The sequence below is a fragment of the Phaethon lepturus genome, unplaced genomic scaffold (assembly GCF_000687285.1).
Source record: "Phaethon lepturus isolate BGI_N335 unplaced genomic scaffold, ASM68728v1 scaffold56985, whole genome shotgun sequence".
In the NCBI taxonomy this organism is placed as follows: domain Eukaryota; kingdom Metazoa; phylum Chordata; class Aves; order Phaethontiformes; family Phaethontidae; genus Phaethon; species Phaethon lepturus.
Window position 1 is genome coordinate 1 of NW_010540905.1, and position 11,393 is coordinate 11,393.

An 11,393-nucleotide genomic window follows, 5' to 3' on the forward strand; every position below is an offset into this window, starting at 1 on the left:
CCCGCTGCCGCAGCCGCCCAGGCAGCCCGCGTCCTCCGGCCTCTGCCTGGCCAGCTGCAGAGCCGGATCCTGCTCCTCCCAGGCTACAAAGGTCCAGGATCTCTTCCCCAATCCGGGCAGAAGGACTGCCTGGAGGGGTTGGTTTCTCCCAGAGGGTTGCATGCATCTGCTCACAGGCAGGCAGGACGGCCGGGAAGGAGTCATCACCAAACTCAGAGATGGACATCCAGCCACACAGTCCTCTGGAGAGTAAACTGAAAAATAGTGCCTGAAAAAAGTGGTTTCAGGGGCATTTTGAGGTTGCTGGTAGAGGATTTTTGGGGCAAAGATCAATAACAGTGTCCAGAATGAAAACACTGTGTTGCTCAAGGAGGTGGTTTTGCTGGGGTGGCAGGAAAGCAAAGAGAATCAGAGCTGTCACCTGTAAGTGGACCTACTCCCGTCTGCAATCCTGAATTAGCCCATCTTCATGCCACCACCGTTCCAGCTCCTCCTTGGTCAGCTTTGTCTTCCCTGAGGACTTCCTTGCCAGCTGCACCTTAGGCCATGCATTACTGTGGGCTTTCCCTCCTGCATCCTGCTTCCTCCATTGCATCACCAGTGGTCCAGCCGAGTCCTGTCACCTGGCACCATGTCAGCAATCCAGCACGGGTCCTGCCCCTGAAAACGCGTGGACAACAACATGCCCATAACACAGATTTTCACTGGAAAACAAACACCTTGCCCCAGTGTTGTAGATGAAATAGGAGCTCCAGCTTAAGATAATCCCTGTTTCAGAATAAAATAGGGTGCTTTATTTGGCAAGAAAAAAAGTACATCTGGTCTAAATGGAAGTAAACAAGACCTCAGAGTCCTTTTCTCTGTGCAGAGCCACTTCCCCAGAAGGTGTGTTCAAGGCAATGACAGACGGACTATAAAGGGACCCCAAGATGCTCATACCCACACTTGGACCTAGACATGGCCATGCAGAGTTTGCTGCAATACACGGGCTCTAGCTCGCTGCTCTATTTGGCAGCAGGGCTGGTCGCTCTCCTTTACTTTCTCACCAGCCTGAAGAAGTCAGTTTGCAGTTTGCCTCCCGGGCCACGACCTCTTCCTCTGATCGGAAACTTGGATGTGGTGGACCTGAAAAAGCCGTTCCAGTCGCTGACAGAGGTAGGGTCTGAGCGAGCAGACCGGAGGAAAACGTGCGGTTCCTGAAGCGAGAAATGCAACTAGGGACATGGAGACTGTGTTTGCGTTGTGCAGAGGGCAGAAATCAGACACCCAGCATATAGGCAGGCTGGCAGAGGGACTTTACCTTCAGAGGTATACACACACATACGTGTATTTGTATTAATAAATACAATACACACATTCCTTGCTTTATACACACACAAGCGTAGACCCCCACCTCTTGCAATTAGCTCCACATTGTTGGTATTTTGAGCCCCTCCGAGGCTGCAGGTAGAGACTCGAGCTGGGAGGAGGACCATTTGCCATCAAGAGACAGACATCTCCCACTGAAGGGAGGTAGGAAGGAAGGAAGGAAGGGAGGGAGGAAGGAAGGAAGGAAGGAAAGGTGTCATCCCCACAGCAGAGGAAATGAGGTCATATGCACATTTATTTCCAAAGCTAATTATATTCCTGCAATGCAAAGCTCAGCTCTGCCTCCCCAACCCTTCCCCTGCGCACACACTGGCCAGGGTTATTCAAGACTTGATGTGTGGCTTTTATACGTCTAGGTGAACAAATTGCTTTTTCTTATGCAGCTCCATGGATACTTTTATTTCTAAAAGATAAAAAAAGGCAAAAAATATTTTAAAGCCAAGTGCCATGGTTGTTTTCCAGCAAAGGTGTCTGCTGTGCTCCCATAGGGAGATGGGGACAATTCAAGGTGGATTCGGATTTCTTCTGGTTGCTGTAGAGATGGTTGAGGTGCTCTGAGTGACCTGTCACGTACCCTGTGTGTGTGCTTACTGGACACTATGGCAGGGGAAGCTCAGTGAACTCCTTCAGCCCACCTGAGAGGGCAGGACAGACACCAAAATTAGTTAGTCATAGGAGAAGGGCATCCTGGACTGCAAAAGCACAGAATTCCTACGGCTGTCACACAGCGTTCATCTGCTTTGATTTACGGTGCAGAGGATTGTGCAGAGCACAGTTTTGATGGGATTCCGGTCTTGAGCTGCCATCTGATCATAGGTATGGTTGAGGGCGCTGGGACGGAAGAGCAACTATTTTTGGCAGTACTGGGGGATTTTGTGATACAAATGTCACGCAGAGGCACCAGACTCATTTCCTATAATCTGCCAAGCAGCCTTCTTTAGCTTTTCAGGTCTGCCACATCCAATACTCGTGTTGCTGAGAAAAAACAGGCTTGATGCCAAGAAGTACTAATGCAAAGAAATGACCAGAGGAAGGCTGGGAGGTGGCCGCGATGCCCTGCCCCTGGCTCTGCCACACACTCTGTGAGCTGCCGGGGAGGAAAGACCCAGTGTTAATGTTATCTCCCGAGCCGTCAAACCACCGTTTGATGAAAACAAATTCAATTTGTCTGGTGTAATAACAGGAGCTGCTTCTAATCTGAAATTCAATTTTCGGTATGTATCTAATGCATAGCAAATGGTAACCCAGGCACATCAGAAGCAAGAAGACATTTGGAGCGGATGGCTCGCAGTCTGTTTAAACGAAGTCTAAAATACTGAGTGAATGATTAGATTGTCAAAGCCACCCTTCTGTGTAACAGATGATTCATATTTAATTTTCTATGAAAGCCTAGAGCTCCTGTGACATTAGCTAGAAGAATATGCTTCCTAGTTGGATTCAGGTTTCTGGTGGCCAGCAAATAATTTTGTGATGACTGCAACACTACCCACCTTGCCATAATTAGAGACAAGTGCTGTCCTGAAAGAAAGAGTTATTGTCTAGCTTTGTTTTTGTAGCGTTTGTGGCTTTATCCTCAAAGATGTGCGCACACCCGCTTGCCTCAGGTCAACAGCATTAAAATAAACAGGCTTTTTTTTTGCTACAGCCTTTTCTAACCGGCCTCGGAACAGTAGTATCGCTGCGCTGGCCTGTTACTGCAGAACACCACAGGAATGCAATGGCATTTTATTGACTTCTCCTCTGATAGGAGCGGTGATAGCAGACACCTTGTTGTGCAAACAGGGTGCAAGCAGAGATGCTGGCAATTGATAGCTGTTGCTCATTAATTGCATTATAGCAGCACCTGGAGACTTCAGGCAGGGCTGTGAGGGTCCTTTTGGGCTAGAAACCACCTAGGGTGGCTAGTGCTAGCGTCTGGGTCCAGATCTGGTTTTGAACGAACGTATTTATCCACCTTGGCAGCTCTCCAAGGTGTATGGCAACGTCTTCACTGTGCATTTTGGACCCAGGAAAGCTGTGGTACTGGCTGGATATGAAACCATCAAGGACGCCCTTTTAAATCATGCTGAAGAATTTGGAGAGAGAGCAGAAATACCCATATTTAGGAAAATGACGCAAGGAAATGGTAAGTGACCTTTTGGTGGTTTAGTTTTTGTAGTTTGTCTATGTTGCTTATACGCTTACAACAGAGAGTATCAGCCTCTTACAGATTGCAATTTGTGTGTATAACGGTGTATCGAGCAGCTTTCATACCAGTGTGTCAGAAGGCCTTACAAACGCTTAACCACGGGTAACATAAGGATGTTATACCTTTATTTTAGGCATAGCATTCAGCCATGGAGAGCTGTGGAAAACTATGAGAAGATTCACCTTGTCCACATTGCGAGACTTTGGAATGGGAAAGAGAACCATTGAGATACGAATCCTGGAGGAAGTAAATTCCCTCATTAAATATTTTGAATCCTATCACGGTGAGTGTCAAGAATTTCATCCAGAGTCAGAAAATGTGTCTTGCAGAACAATAAAGATTAATGAAAGTTTAACTTAGAGCAAATGGTACCTCATGGTTAAAGTTCAGCATAGGCTGAAGCAGGTTATTAAACTGAGGCCTTAAAATATTGACACCCAGTTCCCTGATATACATTCTGGGTGGTGAATGAGTTTTTTCTTTGGGAGCTGAGGACTACATTTCCATAGGAAACCAGACTGAAACAGGCATAATCACATCGTTATTTGTTTCCATTGCTTGAAATGCAGGGAAGCCATTTGATACAAAGATGATACTCAACAATGCTGTATCCAACGTCATCTGCTCTATATTGTTTGGAGAGAGGTTTGAATATGATGATCCTGTATTTCTAACTTTGCTGAAGCTGTTAAATGAAAATACTAAGCTGTTGGGTTCCCCTACGGTGCTGGTAAGAGCTTGATTTTACTTTTTGGCTTTTCGTGTTTTTGAGGATATCCAATGGCCCATATTTGTCCTCCTGGCCTCCCACATCTTGCTTCTTGAGGTGCGAACAAGAACCCTATCAGCCAGCCAGCCTGTACTGAACACATCTGCGGTTCTGTATCTACAATGCACAGATTCCCAGGCCCCCGGGCTTAGTCTGTGAAGCTTATTAGTAAAAGGAAAAAAAAAAAAAAGTATTTACAAAAGGAACCATTTTACCCTCTTTGAAGAGCAGAAGCACAATATCTCTCTCATATCAGAAATCAGACCTGAAATGCCACCTCAAATCTGCCTCCTTGTATTACACCTTCAGTAACTGTCTTAGTTCTGCCTTTCCTAGAACCAGGTTTGACAAACTTCCTTTTGTTTTGGCTACTGAAACTGAATCGTAGCAAACCAACAGCTGATATAAGGCCGTTCCTCCCCGACGCAAAGCTTCGGCTTTGAATGCCAGCGGAGTCGTCTTTCTGAGCCGCACTGAGGTCTGCGGCTGGCTGTTACTCCAGACTAGCTGAGCCCAAAAAGCACCACCCGAGCACAGGTCAGAGTTACACACTGTGTACAGACGCTCTCCCAGGATGAGGCACCAGATAACGGCGGCTGATTGTTTAATTATCTGGCAGGGGAGCTAGTGGTCTCCTTGAAGGTGTGCACACCTCTCATGGGATGATGGGGATGAGACCTGCCCTTTCTCCCGGCAGCACCTACGTCCATATGACATACTGCAATGCTGTACTCAGCCCAGCTCCTAGGAGCAGTGTAGTTGGGCTAGCTCCGTGCTGTGCTTAAGCCGACCAGCTTGGAAAGCACCCTGTTGACACAGCAATGTTGTCTGTCTGTGGAGATGGCCAGTTCAAGTCCCTTCTGCTGCTGTAGGATGTGACACCCCTGAGGGCTTTCCTTGGAGTAAGTGCAATGCTCACATTCCCCTCTTTCACGTGTGAGACCCTCCGTCCCACCACCTACACATCTGGAAGCCCTGAAGGGAAGTTAAGCCGATGAGACTCCTAAAAGTCATGGCAAGGACCCATGCAGAGGCAGAACAGAGAGGACATCCTATTTCTGCAGCAAGTCATAGCTGCTTGGACTGTACAAGCTAATGTGGAGGAATTATGGTCCGAAATGTCAGGGTATGGGACAAGGGACCAGCAGTGTGATTTGAGATACCAGTATGTGTTCAAAATGCCAATTAACAGTAAGACTTCTCTTGCTCTACAGCTATATAATTTCTACCCATCCCTTGGATTTCTCTCTGGGGCTTCCAAGACTGTGTTACAAAATGTCAGTGAACTGAATGCTTTTCTCCAGAAGCTCTTCCGGGAACACAAAGAAGATTTTAATGAAAATAACTTAACAGGCTTTGTTGATGCATTTCTGATGAAGCAACAACAGGTACTTTAAATCTAAGTCTCGGAGTCTTTTGTTCTCTTAGCTCTGACTTATTATTAGGACTGACCATCTGTCAGGGACTGGGTGTGAGTGGAGGCAGAACCACCACAGTGAGCAGAATACAAAGCTCATGCTCACAGGGAGCTGTGCTGTACTCACTCCATAGCTCCACTGAAACTGCTGGTTAAAGGCATCTGGTTGTCAAGATGTCCCACGTGAGTCAAATAAGTTACCACTCAGTACATGTAAGTACTCTTTGAGATCATCTCAAAGCTCCCTGCAAGAGTGGTACAGTCATAAACTTCATTTCCGTAACTAAATTCCAACTAACCTAATATCTAGACCTGGGGATTACACACACGCTTGGGACCAGACAAATTCCATACGGTGTAGGCCCGAATGCTAAAATACTAAACATTTAGTTTCCCTTTCCCAGAGCATATAAAGTCACAAAAAGCTAAAACGCAGATAAAAATGGTGGCAACACAGTCACATATTGGTATTATGTGGTATTATGGTATTGGTATAATACTTGCTGTAGAACTTGCGGCCATTACCTCTGTGTTTTGAAGGAGTCAAAGAAACCCCACACTATGTTCAACAACGGAAACCTGTTGTTTTCAACCCTGGACCTCTTCGCCGCTGGGACTGAGACTACTTCCACGACTGTGCGCTGGGGTCTTCTTCTGATGATGAAATACCCAGAAATTCAGAGTAAGGCTGAGAAGTCCTCTTGTACAATATATTGTTGCCTGCTTAAGGCTTTGGTTGTGGAAAGGAGAGGAACTCATTCGGTGTTGTCTAGAGTAATTATTCTGAGTACTCTGAGAGAGATAACAACCATTGACTTTACAAAGGAATTTTATTCAGCTAGATTGCAATAAACCAGCCCAGCCAAGTGGGAGAGGCTAAGGGCCAGTCTACAGTTACAGTAAAGCTCCCTCATCGTTATTCTGCTGCAGGCTATAGGCTTACGTCACTAAAGGTCTCCTCAGGAGCTGATTCTGATCTGGTTTCTGTTGAAGGTTATGGGGTAACAGAGGTGTGTAATCAGAATCAGGCATGGGATGTACTGTAGTGACTTCGTTCAAGCTCCCTTGGCTCAGCAACAAACCTGAAAGAACCACACCATGCCCTGACTTACCCACTTCTGCTCTTCCCAAATAGCCCTCCAAAGTTTTCCCTTTTCGTCATCTTGGCCAAACTGGAGGCCATTTCAGTTGCAAGATAAGAGGTTTATCAGCTTCTTAATCATTTCCTCCCTCCAAGGAAAGATTCAGGAAGAAATGAACCACATCATTGAACCAGGAGAGCTGCCTAAGTTGGAGGACCGGAAAAAAATGCCTTATACAGATGCAGTGATACATGAAATACAAAGGTTTGCCAATATTGTCCCAATGGGTGTATCACGATCAACTCCTACTGATGTGAATTTCCAAGGTTACATGATTCCTAAGGTGAGCTTTGAGCCTAGCAGCTTACACTGCACAGATTCCTTATAGTTTTGTATAAAGCAGACAAGAAGAAAAATATAAAAATCTAAAGACATCGTGATGCAAGTTTTAATCTGTGATACGATCCTTTGTCTTGGATCCAGGATAGCTGTTATAAACATGCACTGGACTGTGGTCTGTTTGCCATGGCTCAATCTTATTTGCCCCTTCACGTTAGAAAGAGGATGAGAGGAAATGGCCTCAAGTTGCACCACAGAAGGTTTAGATTGGGAATTAGGAAAAATTTCTTCACTGAAAGGGTTATCAAGCATTAGAACAGGCTGCCCAGGGAAGTGGCTGAGTCACCATCCCTGAAGGTATTTAAAAGATGTGCAGATGTGGCGCTTGGGGACGTAGTGGTGAACTTGTCAGTGTTAGGTTAATGGTTGGACTCGATGATCTTAAAGGTCTTTTCCAACCTGAATGATTCTATGATTCTATAATTCCATGAAAAAAGCAAGCAGCCTGGCTCAACTAGGAAAGTGATCTGCTCCAAACAGTTTCTTTGATCCCTTTCAGGGTACAGAGATTATTCCGCTGCTGACCTCTGCTCTGAATGATGAGTTACACTGGAAAACCCCGGATCAGTTCAACCCTTCCCACTTCCTGGATGCTGATGGGAACTTCATTAAGAGAGAGGCGTTTATTCCATTCTCCATAGGTGAGAAGGGGGTGTGTGCACCACCTGGGGCTAGGCTAATGGCACAGTTCCCACTGATTCCAGGGAAGTATGAAAGTCAGGGATACAGAACACAGGATAAGGGATTTCTGGTTACTTGGCCCGTCCACTGTTGCTGTAAGAAACCACCTCTTCTTTGGGAGAGCTGGGAGACACTGATTTACCCACAGTCACTGAATGGTCTCACATACCTACAGGCTTCTGTGTGGTTTGAGACAAAGTCAGTAGCACCTCTAGTATACAAAGAGAAGGAAAAATTTCCTACCTCAGCAGCCTGCTCTGATGGACTGTACATCCAGTTTAGAAGGTCTCAGACATCAACATTAACAGTTACAGTGCCGATCATTTACTTCTCTCCTGGTTGTTTTCAGGACGAAGGGCTTGCGTTGGAGAAGGACTGGCCAAAATGGAGCTGTTCCTCTTCTTTGCAGGCTTGCTCCGCAAATTTGTTTTCCAACCCCCTCCAGGAGTGGATAAGTCAGACCTAGATCTCACTGCTGATGTTGGCTTTACCTTGAACCCCATGCCTCACCTGGTTTGTGCTGTGCCCTATGAATGATCAAATGACATAGAGTTAGTGTAGTGAACACTTCAAGCTTGAAAGCAAGTCTAGTTGCAGGGGAAAAAAACTGTCTGCACCTGAGCTTTAGGGGAAGGAAGACACCGGGTACTGCTATTTTTCTCTCCTTCATGCCATTCTTTTCAAAAGCTCTTGCGGTGTCTGTATAATGCAAACCCTTCAGGCACCCCTGAGTACTGCTCTCAGAAACAGTGTGATTCATTCCTGGAACAGCACATCAGAGATGCAGTTTTCAGGGCTGTTTGAAAGAATGAAATAGTTTCAAGCCTCCTCTACAGATGTAACCCATCAGAGGCTCCCCCCTGAGAGCCTCCATGGGGAATTTCTCAGCCCAAAGTCCAAGCTCTGTAGCAGAGCTGATTAGCAATGGCCCAGCTGGAGACAATAGACGCTTAATGGATCTAGAAATCTTCCCAGGACGGTTTTTCAGCTGACCCTTAGACTGAGCTTCCATTGTGTGATACAACCTGCCTTATCTTTATTACAGAGTCCCAGACACAAGGGTGTAACATGGGCTGATGCCAAGAGCCAGGCACGGGACAGTTACCAGAAAACATCTAAGTGGTTTGGGAAGTGGGTTCCTTCCAACTCACACTAGGCACTTTGTGTTGAAGAGCCTATTTATGAAGGGGCCAATCTAGCAGCTTTCTGTTTCTGCTAAGAAAGGCATTTCTACCACTCCCTCACTCGCCTGGCTTCATGCTGGCTCTGGCACTTGTCCGATCCCTTGCCGGGCCAGCTTAGATCCCTAACCTGGCAGAAAATGACTGGCCACAAAAAGTGAACGGTTCCTGAATCAGTGTGGCTAAAACTGGATGCACGCCCAAGGCAGTGTGAGGGGGACGCAGCCTGGGGCCGGGCAGCAGGACTGCCGTGCTCCCATCAGAGGCTCAGCCCTCTTCTCTGCGTGCACCTTAGGAGCCGGAGCTGCTCTCTGGATCCTCTCTACCCTCCACAGAGAGAGGCTCCTCCAGTGGATGGTTCAACTGCCATAAGGTCTGAATTGCTCCCTCTCTCCATTGACTGCAGGGTGAACCATCATCCCCAGGCTCCTAATTCAAACTTCAGTCTCATGTATCAGGTGTGCTGGGATGAATAGGGACAATATTTTCCATTTGACTGAAAATGGGGCTTAAACTCTTTAGAAAACATTGCTGTCTGTCTTCAGCTCTACACCAGACACACAGCCCCTGGCATTTCAAGCTGTCTTCCTCTCCAGACATTCCTTGGGTCAGGGATAGGCAGCAAGGTCTCCAGGCAGAGTAACAGATCAGCCTGCGCTGCTGAGCAAACACCACTGCCCCGGGCTCCCAGGGCGGTTGTATGTGCTCAAGACACAGCGGGAGACATCGCAATGAGAACTGCAAGCAAAATGTTGGTGCTTGCAGAGGCCGCTTAGGTAGGAACTGAAGTTATAAATTCAGAGCTGATAATGCTCACGTTCTGCCGGGAGAGATCCTGCATCGCTATCCAGGCTAATAGGATTTTGAATGTAGTCACTGTGAAAATAGAGGTAAAACTGGTAAAAATAGAGGTAAAACTAGAGTCCGGAAGGAGAAGAAGGTTAGACTTTGTTACCAAGTCGCCCACCTGTACCATTAACTTGTCATATGGGGGTCTCTGTAGAAAGCTGGTGACACCCCAAAGACTGTGGCTGTCCTAGAGCAGCTGTTTGATTACTACAATTAATGATTTATTTCATGTGGCAGCCATTAGCAGTAGGAACAAGTAGCTGTATCCGCAAGGCTACACCCATTGAAGGAACCATGATACGTGTGTGAAATCTGAATGGTGGTGCAGGTACAAGAGAGGAGGCTGTTTCGTGTGCTGTGAAACAGGCAGGAAACCACATGTGGGTTAGGGAGCAGTGAGTCACTGAAGATGCTTTTGTGTTGGGTTGGAGGCAGGAAAGGCATGTTAGGATGAAAAAATAAAAGGGAGAAACAGTTATAGAGACTGAGGGGACAGTTATAGCAAATCTATAACATAAAACTAAAGTTGCTGGCATCTAAAGCTGATTTGTGCTGCAAATGGCAGGAAAGAAGGAGGAAGAGAATATGAAGGGATGACAAAGTAGGGTGGTCTTTGGCCAAGACAATGACTCTTCACACTAGCTTCAGTTCACGCAACTAACGGCAGCACTCTTAATAGTTGCACTGTACCTCGTACTGGTATGGCACTTGGACGGGCATGTACCATGGGGCCAGCTCCGGGTTCTGGTCACATCTCGAGTCTGCTTGACACGCTGTGTAACAAGAAAGCCTTCGCTGCTGCATGCTTACGTTTGTTTTGCTGTTGCTCTATTTGCAGTCCAACTACTGTAAGCCTGACCTTATCTCCTTAACAAATAAATATTTTGCTTTGTTGCTGTTGATCTACCTGGTGTTGCAGGATGAAGTTGATTTGGGGTCAAACTGATAAAGCTGGACCGCACCACCTTTAATACACCCAGACTAGAGAGGTGAGCACAGGGATCCCTGGGCAACATGCAGCCAGGGCATGTTTAGCAACGCAAAGAGTGAGCAATACTCATAGCCACAAAGAGCTGCTTAAAGGGAATAATTGAATTTCTAACTCCAGAAAATGACAACTGCTGCCCGAGGCAGGACGTGGCTCTGGATGGCTCTCTGGCGTGTCCTATTGCAGTGATCCCTCGTGGCTCCTGCCCGTGCTCGAAAGGAACTCGTCACAGTGAAGGCCAGCAGGAGCTATCTGAGGCTGCAGTCCCGGACGCACTGCCGGTCAAGAATGGGACTGGCAGGGAAGGCTCAGGGATTCGGGGGGATTTAAGTGAATTTGAAGGGTGCAGGGCTGGTGCTGTGCTGGCTGGCTCTCCCCGGGCCGGCTGACTGCACTTGGGGGTCAGCGGGTGATGCTCACGCTCCACGTCCCCACCGGCACCACCCGGTTCGCGGTGGCGGGGCTGCCTGG

General features: G+C 47.1%; 1 protein-coding gene across 1 annotated transcript; it reads left to right on the forward strand.

The window, feature by feature from the left end:
• The first annotated feature begins 957 nt into the window (after positions 1-957).
• Positions 958-8,441, forward strand: LOC104615040 (cytochrome P450 2K4-like). Its single transcript, XM_010287555.1, has 9 exons — positions 958-1,155; positions 3,331-3,493; positions 3,690-3,839; positions 4,126-4,286; positions 5,540-5,713; positions 6,283-6,424; positions 6,980-7,167; positions 7,723-7,864; positions 8,254-8,441. The coding sequence occupies exons 1-9, from the start codon at positions 958-960 to the stop codon at positions 8,439-8,441; spliced, it is 1,506 nt and encodes a 501-aa protein (XP_010285857.1).
• Positions 8,442-11,393: the final 2,952 nt, after the last annotated feature.